The sequence below is a fragment of the Chenopodium album genome, chromosome 10 (genome assembly GCF_948465745.1).
Source record: "Chenopodium album chromosome 10, dcCheAlbu1.1, whole genome shotgun sequence".
NCBI lineage: Eukaryota > Viridiplantae > Streptophyta > Magnoliopsida > Caryophyllales > Amaranthaceae > Chenopodium > Chenopodium album.
Window position 1 is genome coordinate 13,122,086 of NC_137843.1, and position 22,803 is coordinate 13,144,888.

Here is a 22,803-nt window from a genome sequence, read left to right on the forward strand (position 1 = left end):
TCTAAAGTTCGGGATATGGGTTAGTCAAAGAGGGTCCATGGTTATGAGTCCGAATGCACCGCGCGGAAGCCTTACCTTTGGAAGGGTTGGCGCGAGTGGATGGGACCCCGCAAGTTAAACTCGCTTCCATGGTTTGGTGAATTCAACATTCTCGGATGTACCCTTTGTTGCTCAGAGCGTTCAATCAAGTAGATGGAGCATGAATTCCCAGAGGGTTATGTCCATATGTAGAACACATATGGGTTTCAGAAAAGTGAGAAAAACTCAATCAGGAAGTAAAATCAAGCTAGTAGTGCTAGAACTAGTCGAAATTAGAACTCATATTTCTAGCTCGGTATTGGAAGAACGCAGCGCTAGCCAACAGAGATTGTCGCCGCGATATAGCCCTGTCGCCTGGTGACAGAATTGTCGCTCGGCGACAGAGCCATATCTTCGGTGACATGCTCTGTTTTCTAGACGCCGGTTCCTACATGCCTCAGCAACTTTCTGTGTTCGTAAAATTTTCCAGTTTTTCGCAGCATTATTTCGGTTCTAGTTGTGAAAGATATTCCTCAAATTTCCTACGTGTAAAAAATCCTATGTTTTTGACTCATTACGGATGGTCTTTCCAATGAGAACCTTTTTTTATGCATATGACAATAATGTTAATCAAAATTACGCATATGAAATACTTAGAACTTTTCGAGTCTCATCCACTCATTCTAAATCATTGGCAAAATAAATTTTAGGAATTAAAATAGAAATCCTCCCTAGTGGAGTCGCCAAAAACTGTAGGGAATATTTCAAGCCATCCCACAAACTTGAGCCCCACTGTGATCATACACTTAAGCATGGTGGCGTCCAAAGGGAAGGAAGCTACAAGTTTTAGGAACTTGTAAACCATTCACAAGGTGAAAGTTACACCCCTTAACGATCCATGAGATCGTCAACTCCAATAGGTCTGGAACCATGACTGGAAGTTCGGGGATGAAGGTACAAATCTAACCTAAAAGAGATTGAACCTGCCCTAATAATAGGCCTCTACTTCATTCTTCTCGTATTTATGTGCGCTTTCTGACTAACATACAACCAATAGGTTAACCCTAAACCTGTTTATTTATGTTGATTGAATTTAATGCACAAACAAAACTATTATTGGCGATCACTTGAATTATAGTCATATTATCCCTAAACAAGATTATTAATTATCTTATTAAGCGTGATTACAAGTACAAATTCCCTTTAAACATGCATAAAAGGCGTGATCAAGCAATAACAATGAATAAGCATCAAGCACATGATAATCATAATAATTATAATCATAATCATAATAACAATCATAATTAAAATAATCATGTTAAAGCATAATATTATTAATATTAGCAAGATCCTAGGCATGATACTAACAAGATTAATAACAAACCCTAGCATGTCACTAAACAATAAAAATTAAAGCTTTAGCCCTAACATGATACTAACATGATATTGATATGATATTAGAAAGCATAGGAAGCACCCTAAATATGATACTAGAAAGCAACAATAACATCCTAACATGATGCTAGGAATTAATAAATAACAAACATGCTTTCTACAAGAATAGAGCAATAAGACTACATACTTTGATTCCTCGTACCTCTTTCTAATAACAAAAAACACGCGTTAGTAACTTCAAGGAAAATATAAAATCAAACAATTAAATTAAATAATTGAAATAGAGATTTGAGACCAAACCCTCATAAATTATAACCTTTCACGTTTAGGGCGAAGGCAACTTCGAACTTGGCTAGGTGTGTCTAGATCCAATGAATGAGGAATTGTGTTTGAGGGAAGGTTTAAAAAGAATAGAAAGAAGGAAAGCTTCTAGATTTAGAGAGATAAATTCTTAATGAGAATTGATGATTGTAGATGAGAATTGATGATTGTAGATTGTAGATGATAGATTGAAAACAGAGGTTTAAGGACGCTATTTATAACGAAAATCAGCCCGGATATGATAAAAAAGAATCAGAGTTTGAGAAGGAATAAAACACGACGCTGTCGCCGAGCGACAGGCCTGTCGCCAGGCGACAGCCTGTGGTGTGGCGCTTCTGGCAGTTTTTCCACATGTTTTCCTATTTCTGATAAAATTAAGCGCACGAGGGGAAAACTGTACTTTTATTTAAAACACTTCTTTTATTCCAAATAAAACTCATAAAACTCAATTATCAATGCTAATCACATTAGGATTCAAAAGAACTTCTAGAAGATTCTAGAAGACTATAATTAATCCTAATTGCATTAGGAATCATAAATCGTAATGGCCCCTCCTCTAGATCATTAGGCCGCATATAAAGGTCAAACTGGGCCCAGTTTAGTATTTTGGCCATAACTTCTTCATTATTCATCGGAATGAGGCGATTGGATATGGTTTCATTCCCTTCTCCTTTTCTTCGCTTGGGGAATTAGAGAAGGAGGCTGTTGCGTTACTGAAGCGGATTCAGAGGTTCTCGACGACGCAAGACATTGGGGCTCGTGCTGCAGCTCATATCTTCACTAGGGTAGGATTTGCTATAGCTAGAGGAGTGGGGGCCCAGATTGTATCTCGGCTTCCCACTAATTTATTGTAGGTTGTATGACTTTTGTTTTTGATAATAATAATAATAATAATAATAATAATAATAATAATAATAATAATAATAATAATAATAATAATAATAATAATAAACAGAGGAGAGAGAAAATGAAAAGGAGAAAAACAGAGGAAAAGAAAATTATATTGAACAATTTGATGATAATTTGGATCAAAGTTATTATAAGAAAGAAAACAGAAGTGAGAGAATTTGGAAGAAGGAAACAAAAAATAAAAAAATAAAAATAAAAAAAAATTAAAAAAAAAATAAAGGAAACAAAAAACTGTATTGATTGATTTGAATTTGGACTGGTGTTACACCTATTATACATACATGAGGATGCATGTAAGAATATGCCATCATATTCATCTCCTTAAGAAACATGGCCACTTTGATTGCTCAGTATTTACTCTTTTATATATTTATTATCTATTTGATTTGATGTGAGGATTATTATGTTAGTGAGGAAACCTCTTATGGGATTTCATATCTCATGTATGGAGCAAAATTTTAAACGATGTTTGGATGATAATAACATAGACATTGTGGTAATTTTTCTAAATATCATAAGTTAACATAGGTAAAATTGTATTAGTAGTCTAGTCCATAAATTTTTTTTTATTATATTTTTTTTTATTAATTTTTTTTTCTTTTTTTTTTTTTTTTTTTTTTAAAAAAGATGACTTTAATTTTAATTATGAAAAATCTTTGATAAATAAAATAATTAACATGAACTTGTTTGTTTATCTTTGTATAGTTTCAAAATATTAACTTTTTTTTTATTTTTTAATATATAATGCATGATTTTAAGAAAATATACTGATAAACTCGAATATGTGTATTGAAATGTTGTGCAAAAATATGAGACAAATAAAAAGAAATGAAAAAATAGTAATAGATAATTTAACAATACAATGATGCATCACTAGAATATGAGTTGAACCTCTCAAATGCCATCTCTACTCTTAAATAATTACTTTGTATTGTAAATTTATCTTGTACAACAAAACACTACGTATAATGTAACAAACCCTTTATTTTTTTTTTATTTTTTTTCCTAATTTCAATTAATATACTTCGTACGTTGGATTGATAAATTTTACGATTTCCATATTGTACTAATGTTAAAAATTTGTCATATCAATTTTTGTCAATAGATATTCGGAAGGATCCAATTAATTACATACCAGGAGTAGACTCAATTGACTCACAAGACTTGATGTCATATCTCCATGACAAAGATATCTCAACAAATATTCATAGCTCAATTTTTCAATCATTCCAAGGAATTAGATGAGCAGATTATGTACACAATTGAAGAGCTTGAGTCAAACACCATTTCAGCCTTACAAGATATCATGCCCATTTTTGCAATTGGGCCAATTTTCCAATCCGAGTCACTAGAAAATATTGTGTCCACAAGTCTTTGGGCCGAGTCCAATTGCTTGGATTGGCTTGGTCGCAAGCTCAATTATTCGGTTTTGTATGTTTCATTTAGTAGCCTTGCTAATTTTACTCAAAATGATGTTGTGGAGATTGCTTATGGTCTTATAGCAACGTTGATTTCATTTGGGTGCTTTGCCCTCGTACCGTGCTTCATGAATCCGATCACTTGTTGCCTTTTGGGTTCGAGGACCTCGTTCGTGGTTGTGGAATGGTTGTTCCTTGGACTAATCAAATCACGGATTTGTCTCATCCTGCCATTGGTGGAATTTTGACACATTGTGGGTGGAACTCTGTATTAGAGATTATGTGGTATGAAGTTCCAATGTTGTGTTTCTGATGTTTTCTGATCAATTTCCTAATCGGAAGTTAGTGGTTGATGATTGAAATGTCGGAATTAATTTGTGCAAGGAAAAACCATTGAGGAAGGAGATAACGACACAAATCAAAAGTTTTATGATTCAACACAAAGGTGATGGTGATGAATTAAGGAAAAACATGAATGTGTTTAGGAAAATATTAGGGAATGCATTAGAAGATAGTGGATCTTCAAGTGAAAATTCAGATTTGTTTATTGGGACTTGGATCAGTGAAATGTATTCCATGTGAAAAAAGTCCTTTTAATACTTGCATTTCAATTTCACTAAAAGATTCGGGTTCATTATTTTATGTTTATTTAAAAAAATTAATAATAATTTTCTTCCAAACAAATTTTAATTATATATTGGTATAATATTTATGAGTTCCAAAACATTATTTAATTAAAAAATTTGGAGAAATGCTTGAGGAATAAAATCTTATTTACATCACTTTGTAATTGTATTTCAAAAAAAAAAAAAAAATCCCTAGTGATACTTTATCTTAAAAGCAATATAGCACCTATTATCACCTTTGCCCCCCCCAAAAAAAGTGACATTTCACCTCAACTCTTGTAGTCCGATCTCTAGATACAAATTTTAAGCTATTTTACATACGTACATTTATTCTGATCACTTTAAATTAAATCAATTAAATTCCACTATATATCTTCTTTTTTTATTCACTTTAAATCAAACATCACGCACTATCATGCTTTTTACATTCATCTTTAATCAATTACTCATACTATTACAATGTAGAAGTTCTACTCTGTATTATGTTTACCTTTCTAAAACTTCGCAAACTACAAATTATATGGAGTACTAAATTATTAGAAGACAGCGAGAGTAACAAAAAAAAAAAAAAAAAAAAAAAAAAAAACGAACAAACAAAAATTTTTGTTTTGTCTCGAGACTCGACCATTGTACATTACGAGAATATAAAGCCGTGAACATTTTATATTTGGGGTTGTCGTTATAAATAGGTGCCCGGTTTAATTTGCATTATCTAATTAATTATCTATAGATTATAGAACTCCGTATTACATTAGAGTATTTAGAGTACTTAGGCTTAATTAGTATTTGAAAATTTCATAAGAGTTGACTAATAATGTCTCCATGTGCATTAGTACGTACAAAATCCCAAATAACCTCTAAAATAACTAACAATATATGCCAGGTTCAAAGTAAACGAACAAGACTTCGCAAATCCAAAAACAATAGTATCCCAGATTCTGTTGTTTGACGTTAACGGTTAACAAATATTGTTTGTGAATAAAAAAATAGTCTTAATAATAATTTAAATTATGATAATAATACTCCCTCCGTTTCTAAATAATAGTCCCTTATCAGCAAATTTTAGTCCCAAAATGTTCACCGTATTTGATTTTTCCAACAACCATTAATATTAATTTTTTACCAAAATTCCCTCCAATTTACAACAATATTTGTGCAAATTTAAATTTCCCATGTAAATTTTGTTTTTCCATATACTTTTATTACTTTCTCTCTCTACTTTTTTGCATATCCAATGTCAATTTATTTTTTCAATGTACTTTTACTATTCTTATTTGTGTTTATTAATTCTCATAAAAAATGCCCATAAGGTACTATCAATAAGGGACGGAAGGAGTATTTATTATAGATACATGTATATTTGTCTTATTGTAAATATATCAATAAGGTGTACCAAACTAGCTAGGATGCAATGTATTACAGAGTACGTGATTATTATGGGGGTCTAATTGTCCCATGCATTGTTAATAGTCTTAATAATGGCATTAAACAAGAATTTGACCTTCTAATAATTTAATTAGTTGTAGTCTAACTAACAAATATATAACCGATTTTTTACACCTGCAGCAAATTTCCTTTAGAAAACGTACATTTTTTTTTTTTTTTTGGAAACAAATTTACGAAACGTTTAAAAAGCAAGTCAAACAATTATTTGAGTGAGGTATTACGGAGTAGTATATTACCTTAATACCTTATGCATGGTTATCTCATGGCAACCTGAAGGTATTATTCTTTATATTTTGGGTGAATTATATATATTTTGGGTATAATTTATCTAAACTTAGCTAAAGTTATTATATGAACTTATCCAAAAGTAACCCAACCGCAGAATGAACAAAAAAATTACCCAAAATTGGATGACTTGAATTGACTCGGCAAAATCAGATACATACTAATTAAATTTATTTGTTTCCCACACATCATTAAGTTATTTTTCAATCGAACCAAAATTGATCCAACTCATACCTGAATTTTTAAACCACGCCACATAATTATTAACTACTTCATGGCCCTTACATAAGAACACAAATCATCAACATGCACCTAAGCCAATAATTACTCATCAGCAACTCTAAGTAAGTCTGACCTTTAAGTACTTACTTGTAATTACAGATCCAAAATTAAGTGTATATATTTATTGATTTACACTAATCTTCAAAAAAAAAAAAAAAAAAAAAAAAGCACTTATCTAAACCTATCTTAAAAATTGCTTAACACAAATGACATATTCTTGAGGAAATCTTTTGCTTATTTGGTTTTATTTATTTATTTTTGTGCCAAGCCAATATCTTTTATGTGGCCAAACTCTCATATTTATGACAAAAACTAGTGTTTGCATCAATTACTCATCAAGAATTACTATTAATTTTTATCTTTAGCAACATGCATCCTTTTGATCTTCATTATTGAAATTTCATGGGACCCCAAAATAAATAATTGAGATGATAGCCAAGGAGATAATCAAGATTCATTTAATTTGATAATTATGCACAATATTCATACAATCACACATACATAGGTCAACGCATATTTTAATCCCATGCATATACACTAGTTTATATTCTTGTCAATTATTAAAAAATCCAAATGATTCTCTTCAAGACATTCACCTACAAGATTATATGTTGTCTGGAATAATCTGCAAATAATTATGTCAACACCTACGTACATTCCATGGCAATAATACGATCTTCTACGCACGATTTGCTACATAATTAATTTCTAACAACCAAGCTAAGTATTGGAAGTATTATGTGCATTGTATTAAAATAATTATTAACCAAATACTTATACATTTTGCATGTCTTTCCTTGCAATGTACGTAGTGTATATATATAGACATTCACGTAAGTGAGAAAAACAAACCAATTTGCTAATTACATTTGCACACATACATTAACAATTTCATTCATAATTCATAATCATTTGTGAGAAGCTAGAAAGAAAAACAAAAAATGAAGTTTTCGATTACTAGTATTTTGGTCAAAACATTGGCTCTATTGCTCATCTTGGCAATAAGTCATGTGGATCAATCTCATGGTTCTAGTTTGAAACATAGACGATCAAAACCAGGCTATGGTCGTAAATCCCATGGTTCAGTTAATGGAATAAAGGGCCATGGTTCCAATGGTCGACATATGGGTCATGGAAGAAACAAGCCCCCTAGGTTTAATCTTCCAATTATTTCAGGACCTCCTCTAGATCTAAGTCCTATTATTGTTCCTCCAAGTACTCCTACCCCTACTACACCTTCTGGTTTGCAGGTTGGCTTCTATAAAGGTTTGTGCCCTAACAAACTAGTGGATGTAGAGGCAGCACTCACAACCAAAGTACAAGAACATTTTCGAAAGGATTCATCCATTCTTCCTGCCCTGCTCCGTATGCAATTTCATGATTGTTTTGTACATGTAAGTCCTCGAACAACTTTCAAGCCATCTATATTGTAGCATCAATTTTATTGTCCATATGGTTGATAATGACATAATTAAATTGTTTAATCTAATTTTTTTTTTTTTTTGTATAATTTTTGCAGGGATGTGATGCATCAATTCTTATAAATGGACTCTCCTCTGAGAAGACAGCCAGACCCAACCTTAGTGTACGAGGATATGAATTGATTGATGCCTTGAAAGATATAGCGGAAACACAATGCCCGGGTGTTGTATCATGTGCTGACATCCTTGCTATTGCTACTAAGGAAGTTCTTAGGATGGTAAATTCTTACACTAAATGATTTTCCTTTTGATTTTCCAATACTTTGGAATTAATTGAAACATGCATCCCTTTTTTTTTTCTTTTAATTAATTTTATGTTTGTCCATTAATAGGGAGGTGGGCCAAACTACTCAGTACAAACAGGGCGAAGAGATGGACTAGTGTCAAGAGCCCAAGATGTGAATCTTCCAAGTCCTTTTTTGACAGTGAGTGAAACCGTTTCAGCATTCAATGCTAAGAAATTCACTACGGAAGAAATGGTTATTCTTTTAGGTTGCCACACAGTTGGTGTCTCAAGTTGTGGATTCTTCCAGGATAGACTATACCAAGGTACCAGCCAATTCGACCCAACTATGGATCCGACTCTTCGCAAACAACTTATGCCAACATGCCCCAAGGGCACAACAGCAAACAATTCCACATTTCTTGATCAAAATCCACAAAGCTCAAATATAATCGACAACTCTTTCTTTGTCCAAATCCTTGAGCAAAGAGGAATTCTCCCAATCGACCAAGCATTGGCTCGTGATCCTAAAACAGTTTCATTTGTTCAACAATTCGCGCAAAGTGCTTCCTTGTTCAACTCTAAATTGGCTAGTGCCATGGTGAAATTGCAGGCACTTGATGTTCTTACCGGTAGCCAAGGAGAGATTAGAAAAACTTGCAGTAGGTTCAACTAATCAAAGTTCTAAGCTGTAGGCTATTTTATGTTATTAGCCCAGCAATGGAATATGATTAGCTATATTTAAGCAATTGTATTTGTATTTATATGCATGTAATCATATGTTAACATCCCTGCCTTACGCTGGCTCAGTTTTTAATTTGTTGGTACCACAACTAATGTTCTTGGACACACTAATTTAAGTTAAAATCAGCTCGAATCATTAAATTATTAAGAGAAGTATTATATATGTTACTCGCAATTAAATAAAAGAATATAAACTAGTACATAGGATGGAGTATGATACGAGTAACAAGTACTTCCTCCGTTTCTTTATTTATTTGCAACACTTCCCTAATAATAAAAATGTCACAATACTTGTAACACATGCACTAAATTAGATTTTTTTTTTTGTACTACTGTATTACTTTTATTTTAATCTCATTGCCCACTAAATTATACTCCTTACCATCTTTCACCTTTATTTTAATTGTATTAAATCATATGAGTCTCACGTTTCTTAAATACCGTGAAAAAGTGTGTGTTATAAGTACAAAGAAATGGAGGAAGTATATATATGTAGTAATTTTTATCTGATAAAGCTCTAATAAATATGAATAGATCAAAAACCTGCCACCAAACGTAAATACGTAACATTATTATGACTTTCTTTGATGATTTTTACTTAAGAAAAATAGTATTTAGCTTATGCATTGGCTTATATTAAACTTAAAAAGCTGCAAATAAAAACATGGATAAAATATGAAAATATATTACTTCCTCCCTTGCACAAAAATTGTGTCATGTTGACTTTTCTCAAAATAATGATAATCGAACAAATTCATGGAAAACATACTTCTTGCTCCCTTGATTTTATTTGTTTACAAAGTAAAAGTAACTACAACTTCAATACTAGAACATTAAATTAAATCATAAGTGATTATCAGATACAATAATGTTCTTATGTAAAATTTGATACTCTAATTTTGAATAAACATTAACTACATAATGTTTAGTATTCTCTTTTAGAATTCTTCCTACTTTTTATCTTTTGTGAGATAAAATAATCAAAGGAAAATAAATACATAAATAAATGAATAAAACAAGAAAGGTCTAAGGGAATATATCTTATCAAAATGTTGTAAACGTACTTAACTATGATTGATTATATTAGCTAAATAAGCAATTTTAAAACTATTTTATATCAATTATGGTATCCATATTTGACACACAAATCACATGTATATACTACTCTGTACTATACCGTCTATACAGAGCTAATACAAGCCGAGAAAGATTTTATTAATATATCTAACATCTAAAGTAATTAAATTAATTTTCATATAAAATTGTAATGTCTACCAGTTTAGTTGGTCATTTTACGTACATCGCCAGTATCTGACTATCCGTTTGAGGCTCCGAGTTAAAAAAAAAAAAAAAAAAAAAAAAAAAAAAAAAAAAAAAAAATCCTAAAATAAAATTAATACCTAAACAATAGACATGGTACTTGTATAATGTACTTAGTATTTGCATAATGTACTTCATATATCGGAAATTTTCAAAAATAAAATGTGTAAAATCAAAATGACGCAATTTTCTAAGATGGAGGGAATACATGCATCCACAATTTTTAGACCACTTCCAACCAACATCCAAGTTGTATGGTAAACGCGTAATTTCTATCCTATTTCTTCTTTTGGCAAAAACTACAATACGAAGTATAATCATACGGATTATAACTTATAATCACAGAATAATTGTCTTAGCGGAATTCACCTATCAGAATATAATATAATATAAGTTATGGTCTGAAATAATCTGCATATTACTGCGTCAACACTGACGAACATTTCATGGCAACAATACAATCATCTTTACACGTTTTGCATGTCTTCCCCAACAATGTATTCCGTACATAGTATATATCTAGGTATTTGCCTAAATTAAATGAGAAAAACAAACCACTTTGCTAATTACATTTATTTGCATACATACTACACTAATAATTATAATTTCATTCATAATCTATCCATTGTAAGAAGCTAGGAAAAAAAATGAAGTTTTCGGTTACTAGTGTTGTAGTTAGAGCCCTAGTTCTAACAATACTTATATTGGCAATAAGCCATGTGGGTCTATCTCAAGATTCGAATTGGAATCAAGGACGATCAAAATCGAGCTATGGTCGTAAAGACTATGGGAATGGTAAGCCCCCTAGGAATAGCCCTACTCCAATCCCTTCAAGTCCTCTTCTAACTCCTCCCGTTGTTCCTCCAAGTGCTCCTACCCCAATTCCACCTTCTGGTTTGCAGGTCGGCTTCTATAAAGGTCTATGTCCCAACGGACTAGAGAATATTGAGGAAGTCCTCATAACCAAAGTACAAGATAAGTTCCAAAAGGATACATCTATTCTCCCTGCTCTCCGTCGCATGCAATTTCATGATTGTTTCGTACATGTAAGCTCTTTTTAGTTATATGGTCTATATGTTTATCACATATTTATAAATATGTTTCACCTAATTAATTTGTATCTATTTTACTTATTTATTTAATTCTTTATCTTTTAAGGGATGTGATGCATCAATTCTTATATATAGACTCTCCACTGAGAAAACGGCTGGTCCAAACCTTAGCGTAAGAGGGTATGAAGTGATTGACGCCTTGAAAGTTATAGCAGAAGCACAATTGTTAGTTTAGATGAACTACTACGAGAGGGGGGGTGAATAGTAGTAGCTTCCAATTAGGTAAACTTTTGCGGAATTTAAAGACAGAACATAAAAGGAACTTAAAGAACACAACAAGATTTTACGAGAAAACCTTCCAGGGCCTAACTAGAAGTAAAACCTCGACCCTTCTCGGGATTTGCAAAACAAACTCCACTATAATAGGAAACTCTCCTAGTACAACCTATTATTACAGACCTTTCACACAAGTTCCACCACGGACACTTGAATCCTGATAGGACCCTATCTTACCCAACCTAAGTCCCACTTAGATTCACTCAGCACTCCCGGAGTGCCTACAGTCAGCTTCCTACCTAAAGCTCACAAACTGTGCTCTCACAGCTACCACTCAAATTTTAGAGACTTTCAAACTCCTAAATACATACGAATTTTAGAGAATTCAAACTCCTAACTCAAACGTGAATTGTTCAGAACTCACAAACACCCCAAAACCAATTACAACACAAAGACTCACTCTAATACATAATGGAAAGCTACACATGAAACCTGAAATCAAAATGATAAAGCTTTAACCTTTTGGCAAACTTACCCTTAAGCACTAAGTGGTTTTCACACTAAAAACTCTCACCTTACTTCGTCGTATCACTTCTATATTTATAGAAGCTCCTCAGCTAACAAAGTAAGGTTTCCAGAAAATGATAGGTTAAACAGAAATTTATTCTTATCATTTAAAACTGAAACTGACTTAATCTCGATTTTAAGAAAACCTTTTTCTGTGAAATTCGTTTTATTAAAAGATAAAGTTTTATGAAAAAGATAAAACCAATTAAACCAGATTTTAAAATATAAAATCAAATAAAATACTTTTTCATAAATCTAAACTTATCTGTTACGAATTACTTAGTTTGCCAAGGTTTATCCGATTTCTAATAAGTTCCATGTATAACTACCAGATATATATTTACATCAACCTAGAAAACAAACTTATCTTTAATACAATCCTAAGTTATGAAGTCCATCTTTTTCGGTTGATATCTCGAGCTCTGCACTGGTCCTTGATTGTTGAGGTCGTGCTCCAGCATTACACCGGAACGAGGTCATTACAACCCATTGATAAGTTCCTGTTAGGGAACTCCTTGTAGTCCTATCAGGTGAATTTAGAGAACTACTTTCCGGAACTCTTCTTCTGACTTTACTTGTTATCATGGATCTTCTAAAGTTCCTCTGTTTCAATTCCTACTTCAACTCCTAGAATTTACTTGACCTGAAAACATCACAACACTAGAAAATCCTTATTAGATTGAAGTTTGCTCAATTATAGACATCATCATCAAAACCTCAAAACAATTTCCCCCTTTTTGATGATGACAAACTGAGCAAACTTCTGGGATAACAGAGCAAAGCAAAAGGTTAGTTTTTTTCATTTTCCAATTTTTTTTTATTTTTTATTTTTATAGACTAAGGAAAAGATTAAACAAACTCATATTGAAAGAAGACAAAAACAAAAACAGAAATAAACATAAGGAAAACAAACACAAACAAAAAAGAAATGGAGAAGAGAACAACCTTGTTACTTACTCAACTGGAACTAGAACAACTTTCGCTTCCAAGTTTGCTCCTGCTTTTCCCCCTTTTGGCATTATCAATAACTTGACTTTTCAAAGGTTTATTCATCTAACCACAACCCCACAAGCAATTCATCGAATGTGTAAACTGGAAGCAGCGCTGACTAATTCTATTAAGCCAGTACTTTCACACAAATCAACCTGTATTTTCTCAACAAGCAATGCATTCACATATAGACAAAGTTCCAGGATATATAGACATAACAAAACCAACCATCCAGAATAGTTTAAAGTTATTACAAACTAAGTTCCAAATACTCAAACCAAACTTAGGTAAAAAACATCTAAGGAAAACATAACATTGTTCCATAAAAACCAACACATAAAATATGAAATAGGCTAGGAGGTAGGCTGGGGATAGGCTGCAAGGTTTGATGACTTGATCAGTTGTCAAGGGCTTTGAGAATCTGCTCAAGCTCTGCCTTGTTCTCTGCTTGTGCCTTTTTCAGTTTGGCTTCCAAGCTTGAGATAGCTTTTTGAAAGTCCTTCCCTTGAGTTTGAATGCTTTTTTCCAATGTTTTCATCTTCCCTGCCATGTCCAGAAGCTTTCCTTCTACCTGCATGAATCTGTTAGATAAATCAGTGAGTAATTCTTCGGCTCCCTCCTCCCCTTCACTTAACTCCAAAGGATCAGTGATACTTGTTTTAGCCTCAGTTCCAACAGAGAGCCTTCTACTCTTCCTGACAGGCCCTCTTAGTTAGGAATCCTCCTCCTTTTTCTTTGCAGCTTCATATTTCACACACTTCCCCCTTACCACTACAAGACGTATCCCCCTCAATGTGGCTTCATTTATCACATTCTCTTCTTTCTCCCTCATACGACCATAAAAATCCACAAGTTTGACACCTAGATCTTCAAACACTGAAGTGAGGATAGCAGCGTACCCCACTTTAATTTTCTTCTCTATACAGTGTTTTAAGTGTTGCATCATAAGCGCTGGAAAATTAATTTTAATTCTTTTTGACATGCAGAAAATTAAGGCCATATCCAAATAGCACAATTCATTTTTCTTCTGTGTCCTAGGAACTAAGGAATTTTTCACCAAGTTAAACAGTAATTTGTGCAGAGGAGAAAGATCATTGTGATTTATAACACTTACATCCTTTTTACCACCTAGATAGTTGATAATCTCAGTTTTCATATGCCCTACCACCTTCACAGTTACAGCCCCCTTCATATACGCTTCAAATCCATCATATGGAACTTGAAGCAGGGTTCCTAGTCTAGCAGCATCAAACTCAATATCAATTCCATTAATTTTACTATACCACACTCCATCTTCAAATTCACATTCCTTACAGAATTCATCCATAGTCAATGGATACAGAAAATTATTTGCTTTGACAGAAAACATAAAGTCCTACCCTTGGAACTTAATCAGATCTAGAAATTCAAAATTCACTATTCTACACCAAGCATCATCAATTCTATAGCCTACAACATACCTTTCTGCTTGCTTTCTTAGAGCTTTGTCATCTTCTTCCCCTTCAAAATCTTCCTTCGACTCTTCAATTCCTTCCTCCTTGGAAGTTGCATCGATCTCTGCAATTTGCTCCTCTAGTGACTTCTCAGTCTTTTCTGCCTTCCTTTTCTTCCATTGAGCAACTCGATCGAGGATATTTGGTAAGCTTACGGTTGAAGAAGTTGCGGTTTCTTCAAGTGCTTTTGGTTTTGTATTTTCTGAGGGGGTATGAAGTAACATTTCGTGAATTTCTATGTTGACTGGTTGTGGGCTAGGTGATTTGGTGGGTGACTGTTCATCTTGGGTCTTAGGGTTTTTGTCGGCCATGGTTGATGATGGTTTAGCTGTAGAAAATTTTGTGGTTGAGAGAGTTTGAGGGTTTTAATTTAATTTAACTATGAGATAGTGGAGTGGTTGGGTGAGTATTTATAAGGGAGGTAAATATATGAGGCGGTGTGTTGAAGGTGAAGGGTTAGTTTTAGGAACAATGTATTTATCTAATTTTGAAATAGTTATCTGGATGGATTTCTAATTCAAAGTATATCTTTTCACACTTCAATTAATATAAGATTTTTCCAAAAGATAAATTTTGAATAAAAATAAATTTTTGAAAAACAAAAATTATCAGGAACTTGTCACATGCATGTCCACATTAACTTAAAAATTATGTACAGGCTAATAGGTGTTTATTGTACTGACTTCCAAGAAGTTACCAATGGTGACATTCCCGCTATGTTTATCACACCAAATTTGTGATAGACGATTTATTTCTTCTTATTAGTCTCGTAATTAACAATGCCATATTTGGGAAATTCAGTTACAATCAATTCAGCTTGATCATCCCAAGTTCCAGTCTCATTTTCTCAAAGCGTTCTCTGCTCAAAGGCTTAGTTAGAATATCACCAATTTGATTCTCAGTTGAACCAAATTCTAACTTAATATTGCCTTTTTCCACATTATCTTTTAAAAAATGATGTCTAATGTGGATATGCTTAACCTTAGATTGTTGCACTGGATCTTTTGATATATAGATAGCACTAGTATTATCACAATAAATTAGAACACATTCAAATTTTAAACCAAAGTCACGTATTTGTTGTTTTATCCACAGCATTTGTGAGCAACATGCAGCAGCAGCTACATGTTCAGCTTTTGTTGTGGACAAAGAAACCGTATTTTTCTTCTTGGAACCCCAAGAAACTAAACATGGACCAAGGAATTGAGTCATACCTGACGTGCTTTTTCTATTAACTAAATCACCTTCATAGTCTGCATTAGTGTATCCTACGAAGTCAATTGACTCATTTCTAGGATAGTACAGGCATAAGTCCTCAGTTCCTTTCAGATACCTCAGTATCCTTTTGACTGCTTTAAGATGAGATTCCTTTGGATTGGCTTGGAACCTTGCACATAGTCCTACACTAAACGATATGTCAGGTCTAGCTACTAGCAGTTAAATATAGTAAGGAACCTATCATACCTCGATACATCTTCTGATCTACGCAAGTTCCAACTGAGTCTTCATCCAGCCTGATGTTAGTACCCATAGGTGTTCTCATCACCTTGGAACTTTCCATCTGATATTTCTTCACGAGTTCCTTCACATATTTTTGCTAGTGAATCATTATCCCTCTCTCGGTTTGCTTAATTTGCGGACCAAGAAAGAAATTCAGCTCACCCATCATGCTCATTTCAAACTCTCCACTCATAAGGTCAGCAAAATACTTACACAAAGTTTCGTTAGTTGAACCAACAATAATATCATCAACATAAATTTGAACAACTAGAATGTCAATTCCTTTAGATTTCAAAAACAATGTTTTGTCTATTTTACCACGTTTAAAATCATTATCTAACAGGAACTTAGAAAATCTCTCGTACCATGCTCTTGGTGCTTGTTTCAGCCCATAAATTATCAAGTTTATAAACATGATCCGAGAATGCTGGATTTTCAAATCCAGGGGGTTGTTCCACATAGACGTCTTCTTGTAAGAGTCCATTCAAGAATGCACATTTGACGTCCATTTGGAACAACTTAAAACCCATGAAAGCTGGAAAAGCAATAAGTATATGTATAGCTTCTAACCTGGCAACTGGTGCAAACGTCTCATCAAAGTCTATGCCTTCTTGTTGATTGTACCCCTTGATAAAAAACCTAGCTTTGTTTCTAACAATGATTCCATATTCATCAAGCTTGTTCCTATATACCCATTTTAGACCTATGACTTTCTGATCTGGTCTAGGAACTAGGTGCCAGACTTTGTTTCTCTCGAATTCACTCAATTCAGCTTGCATTGCCATTATCCAGTCTGCTTCTTGCAAGGCTTCTTCATAGTTCTTTGGTTCCATTGTAGAGAGGAATGAGAAGAATGCACAGAAGTTTCTCAGTTGGGAACGAGTCTGAGTTCCTTTAGTTATATCACTCATGATCATGTCCACTGGGTGAGATTTTTTATGTTTCCAACGTTTAGGGGTAAAGTCTTTTATTGGATACAATTTCTTAGGTTCAGTGTTGTTGTCTTCTGCCTCCTGATTCAGTGGTTTTGGATCCTCAGGTTTTGGATTCTCAGGCTCTAGATGTTCCTCATGAGGAACTTCTCTTTCAGCTGCCATTGGTTTTTAGCTACAGGATTTTTGTTTTAATTTGCTGCTTCATGGATGTTGATGATTCTTCATCTGGGTCATATCTTCTCACTTACCCTATCTTAAAATCATCATCATCCTGCACATCAATCACATAATCAGTTTCATCAAAAATTATATGTACAGATTCACCAACACACATCGTCCTTTTATTATAAACTCTATAAGCTTTACTATTTAAGGCATATCCTAAGAAAACTGCCTCATCACTTCTTTCATCAAATTTTCCCAAGTTCCTCTTTCCATTGTTGTGTACACAGCACCTGCAACCAAATGATCTAAAGTATGAAATATTTGGTTTTCTTCCTTTCATCATCTCATAAGTGTCTTATTGGTTATTGCTCGAATAGAGACCCTATTTAATATATAACATGCTGTGTTTACTACTTCAGCCCAGAAGTTCCTAAGCAGTCCACTGGAAATCAGCATAGTTCTTTCCATATCTTCTAGGCTCCTATTTTTCCGTTTAACCACTCCATTTTGTTGTGGAGTTCTGGGGGCTGAGAAGTTATGATCCATTCCATATTCCTTGCAGAACTCATCAAACTTGGAGTTCTCGAACTCAGTTCCATGATATGATCTCAGATGAACTAGTTAGCAACCTGTTCTTCTATGTTCTTTCTTGACAAAAGCAACAAACTCATCAAACGTTTCATCTTTGCTTACAAGAAAGAAAACCCAGGTGAATCTAGAAAAATCATCTACAATAACCATTACATACCTTTTGCCACTTCTGCTTTGTATCCTCATAGGACCACACAAATCCATGTGTATAAGTTCCAATGGTTTTGTGGTACTTATCATATTCTTAGATTTAAAAGATATTCGAGTATGCTTACCTTTAACACATGCACTACAGACTTTATCTTTTGGAACTTGATGGATGGAAGTCCTTCCACAAGTCCTTTTGATCTAAGTTTATCAAGTAAAGAGAAACTAGCATGGCCAAAGCATTTGTGCCATAATAGGGGATCATCCTCAATGACACTAAGACAGGTGAAGCTATTGCTTGGAACTTCATTGAGATCCACAACATATGTGTTCCCTTTTCGAGTTCCTTCAAGTATAATTCTATTAGTGTCATTGTTGATGATTCTACATAGATTAGAAGTAAAGCTAATTGAGTTATCTTTATCACAGAATTGAGAAATGCTTAACAAATAGTGTTTAAGACCCTCGACTAAAAAAACATTTTCTATAGCATGGGAACTTGACCTTCCTATTTTTCCAATAGCAATAATTTCACCTTTCTTATTATCTCCAAAGGTCACAGTTCCTCCGTAGTAGGCATCTAGTGAGAGAAATTTCGATTTGTCTCCAGTCATATGCTTAGAACAACCACTGTCGAGGTACCAAGTGTTGTTCCCCCTCACTGGAACCTGCATGAAAACTAAGCGTTAGTTTCTGGAACCCAGGTTTCCTTGGGTTCCATTGTTTTGGAGGAAGAGTCAGATTTCTTCATCCAAACCTGTTCAGCATGGTCAGTATTCTTAAGAGTATCTTTAATTCTTATAGGACATGCAGCTCGAAGATGTCCTGTAAGACCATATAAGTGACATAATTTTTTACTGGGCAGATCTACATATTTCTTGTCTTTTCTAAACTTCTTTTTATATCCTAGTCCTTCCTTATGTTTGTTCAGAGCATTAGCTATCCAGGATGGAATTCCTTCATTGATAACTTCCTTACCTTTCCTAGTTCTTGCAAGTTCCTCCTCTAAAGTTTGATTTTTCATTTTTACTTCTTCCAAGTCTGATTTCAGTTTCTCAAAATTTGGAAGTTGGTTTGTGTGAGGAACTTCTGAATCAGGAGAGTCAATTCCAAGGCTCTACATTTAACATAATGTTATCATGTTTTAGTTTTTCAACTTGTTCTTTTAGAAGGACATTTTTATCATATAAATCGAAAAATCTAGTCTGAACATCAGTTTTCATATTATCAACCCATTCACTATGGTCTTTGTGGATTTTTAAAGCTTGATCAGTTTGGAACTTCGATCTATTTAGTTCAATACAGTCATTTTGAAGTTCCAGAATAATGTCCATAAGATTTCCTTTATTCAAATTTTTAAGTTGTCTATAATCATACCATACCTCATATTCAAGTTCCTTCAGATGAGCTTCATTGTTAGTTTTAGCCATTAAACATAAGTTGGCTGTTTCTTCCACAGGTTCTCCTTCTTCTTCATCTTCTGAATCAGAATTTCCCCTTGCAGCCATCATGGCTTTTCTAACATCTTACTTGGAGAACGATGGCTTATAGAACTTGTTTTGCTCCTTCCCTTTGTATTTGGGTTTCTCGTCCTCCTTAGGCTGAGGACAGTCTCTGATAAGATGTTCCTTGGAACCACATCTGTAACAGTTGATTTCCTTGGAACTTGATTGTCCTTTGTCTGCTCCTGTCTCCTCTCTTACCCAGCATCCTCCTGAACTTTCGGACAAGCATGGTTGTTTCAACATCATTGTCTTCTAAGTCGCTTGATTCATAAGCCTTTAGAGCAAGGCTTTTACTCTTGGAACTTTCAGTATTTGCTCCAAGATGAAGTTCATGAGTGAGCAGGGATCCATTGAGTTGTTCAAGGTTGAACTTAGTGAAGTCCTTGGATTCCTGTAGAGCAGTCACCTTGGATCTCCACCTCTCATCTTGAGGAAGACTTCTGAGTACTTTTCTTACCTGTTCATCAATGGGTATGGACCTGCCTAAAGATTCTAACTCATTGGCAATGTTAGTAAATCTTGTGAACATATCCTGAATGGGTTCCTTGTGTAGCATTTCAAATCTTTCATATTTTGACATCAGTAAGTCAATTTTGGAACATTTAACTTCATTCGTTCCTTCATGTGTTATTAATCTGCTTTACAGACTTACAACCCATAATTCTGTTGTGCTGATGAGGCCCTAGTCCACAATGCAAGATTTTCACTGCTTGAGCATTTAGCTCAAATTTTTCATAATCTTCTTTTTCAAATTCAGACTGTGGTTTAGGAATTACCTCTTTGTTTTCATGGGTTTTTGTTACCTCAAAGTCACCAAATTCAATGACTCTCCAAACTTGGTAGTTATCAACTTTGATGAAGATTTCCATTCTATTCTTCCAGTAAGAATAGAGCTTTCCATTGAACATTGGTTGTCTTTGGGTCGACTACCCTTCTTTAAGTTTCTCGTGGGCATTCATCTCTCCAGGAACTTACTCTACAAGGTTGCTTGTATTACCGTGAGAACCTGCTCTGATACCAATTGTTAGTTTAGATAAACTACTACGAAAGGGGGGTGAATAGTAGTAGGTTCCAATTAGGTAAACTTTTGCGAAATTTAAAGACAGAACATAAAACAAACTTAAAGAACAAAGCAAGATTTTACGAGAAAACCTTCCAGGGCCTAACTAGAAGTAAAACCTCGACCCTTCTCGGGATTTGCAAAACAAACTCCACTATAATAGGCAACTCTCTTAGTACAACCTATTATTACAGACCTTTCACACAAGTTCCACCACGGACACTTGCTACCTGATAGGACCCTATGTTACCCAACCTAAGTCCCACTTAGGTTCACTCAGCACTCCCGAAGTGCCTACACTGAGCTTCCTACCTGAATCTCACTCACTATGCTCTCACAGCTACCACTTGAACTTTTGAGACTTTCAAACTCCTAAACACATACGAATTTTAGAGAATTCAAACTCCTAACTCAAACATGAATCGTCAAGAATTCACAAACACCCCAAAACCAATTACAACACAAAGACTCACTCTAATACATAATGGAAAGCTACACATGAAACCTGAAATCAAAATGGTAAAGCTTTAACCTTTTGGCAAACTTACCCTTAAGCACTAAGTGGTTTTCACACTTAAAACTCTCACCTTACTTCGTCGTATCACTTCTATATTTATAGAAGTTCCTCAGCTAACAAAGTAAGGTTTCCAGAAAATGATAAGTTAAACAGAAATTTATTCTTATCATTTAAAACTGAAACTGACTTAATCTCGATTTTAAGAAAACCTTTTTCTGTGAAATTCGTTTTATTAAAAGATAAAGTTTTATCAAAAAGATAAAACCAATTAAACCAGATTTTAAAAGATAAAATCAAATAAAATACTTTTTCATAAATCTAAACTTATCTTTTACGAATTACTTAGTTTGCCAAGGTTTATCCGATTTCTAATAAGTTCCATGTATAACTACCAGATATATATTTACATCAACCTAGAAAACAAACTTATCTTTAATACAATCCTAAGTTATGAAGTCCATCTGTTTCGGTTGATATCTCGAGCTCTGCACTGGTCCTTGATTGTTGAGGTCGTGCTCCAGCATTACACCGGAACCAGGTCGTTACAACCCATTGATAAGTTCCTATTAGGGAACTCCTTGTAGTCCCATCAGGTGAATTTAGAGAACTAGTTTCTGGAACTCTTCTTCTGACTTTACTTGTTATCATGGAACTTTAGTCTAAAGTTCCTCTGTTTCAGTTCCTACTTCAACTCTCAGAATTTACTTGACCAGCGAACATCACAACACTAGAAAATCCTTATTAGATGGAACTTTGCTCAATTATAGACATCATCATCCAAACCTCATAAGGGTCAACAAATGTCCCGGTGTTGTTTCATGTGCTGACATTATTGCTATTGCTACTAAGGAAGTTCTAAGATTGGTAAATTCATGGCTTTTATGGTTTTAGCTAGTATTTACTTTGTTTTCTCATCAAACTTATTTATGTGATTGATTTATATATACTTAATGGTCTATAATATCAACAATAGGGAGGTGGACCAAATTATCCCGTACAAACAGGGCGAAGAGATGGTCTAGTGTCAAGAGCCCAAGATGTAAATCTTCCAAGTCCATTTTTTACAGTAAGTGAAACCATTTCGGCATTTGGTGATAAAAATTTTACACCCGAGGAAATGTTTATTCTTTTAGGTTTTCATACAGTAGGCGTCTCAAGTTGTGCATTCTTCCAAGATAGACTTTACCAAGGTACTAGCCAATTTGACCCACTGATGGACCTAGATCTTTGACAGCAACTAATGCCAAACCCTAAGGGCAAAACATCGAACAATTCCACATTTCTTGATCAAAATCCACAAAGCTCAAATATAGTTGACAACTCTTTCTTTGATCAAATCCTTGAGCAAAGAGGAATTCTCCCAATTGACCAAGCATTGGCTCGTGACCCAAAAACGACACTCTTTGTTCAACAATTCGCGCAAAGTGCTTCCTTATTCAATTCTAAATTGGCAAGTGCCATGGTGAAAATGCAGGCACTTGATGTCCTTACTGGTAGCCAAGGAGAAATTAGAAAAACTTGCATTAGTTTCAACTAA

General features: G+C 34.0%; 2 protein-coding genes and 2 pseudogenes across 2 annotated transcripts; 3 read left to right on the forward strand and 1 right to left on the reverse strand.

The window, feature by feature from the left end:
• Window positions 1-3,823: 3,823 nt before the first annotated feature.
• LOC145564847 (UDP-glycosyltransferase 86A2 pseudogene) lies at window positions 3,824-4,374 on the forward strand (annotated as a pseudogene).
• A 3,267-nt stretch (window positions 4,375-7,641) lies between these two features.
• On the forward strand, window positions 7,642-9,080 carry LOC145563604 (peroxidase 57-like). The gene is made up of 3 exons (XM_081624051.1): window positions 7,642-8,094; window positions 8,220-8,399; window positions 8,514-9,080. The coding sequence occupies exons 1-3, from the start codon at window positions 7,642-7,644 to the stop codon at window positions 9,078-9,080; spliced, it is 1,200 nt and encodes a 399-aa protein (XP_081480177.1).
• Window positions 9,081-11,115: 2,035 nt separating this feature from the next.
• On the forward strand, window positions 11,116-22,803 carry LOC145564848 (peroxidase 28-like; annotated as a pseudogene).
• On the reverse strand, window positions 12,675-15,236 carry LOC145563605 (uncharacterized). Its single transcript, XM_081624052.1, has 2 exons — window positions 14,814-15,236; window positions 12,675-13,934 (listed from the first exon to the last, which is right to left on the reverse strand). Exons 1-2 carry the CDS (start codon window positions 15,155-15,157, stop codon window positions 13,751-13,753), a joined length of 528 nt encoding a protein of 175 aa, XP_081480178.1. The 5' UTR covers window positions 15,158-15,236; the 3' UTR covers window positions 12,675-13,750.

Excerpts from the sequence above, each read along its gene's own strand:
- LOC145563604 (XM_081624051.1), top strand. The coding sequence starts at position 7,642 with ATGAAGTTTTCGATTACTAGTATTTTGGTCAAAACATTGGCTCTATTG. Across the intron at positions 8,095-8,219 it reads TTCATGATTGTTTTGTACAT|GGATGTGATGCATCAATTCT; the intron begins GTAAGTCCTCGA and ends TAATTTTTGCAG. Across the intron at positions 8,400-8,513 it reads CTAAGGAAGTTCTTAGGATG|GGAGGTGGGCCAAACTACTC; the intron begins GTAAATTCTTAC and ends GTCCATTAATAG.
- LOC145563605 (XM_081624052.1), bottom strand. The coding sequence starts at position 15,157 with ATGGCCGACAAAAACCCTAAGACCCAAGATGAACAGTCACCCACCAAA. Across the intron at positions 13,935-14,813 it reads CTAAGAAAGCAAGCAGAAAG|ATTCATGCAGGTAGAAGGAA; the intron begins GTATGTTGTAGG and ends TTTATCTAACAG.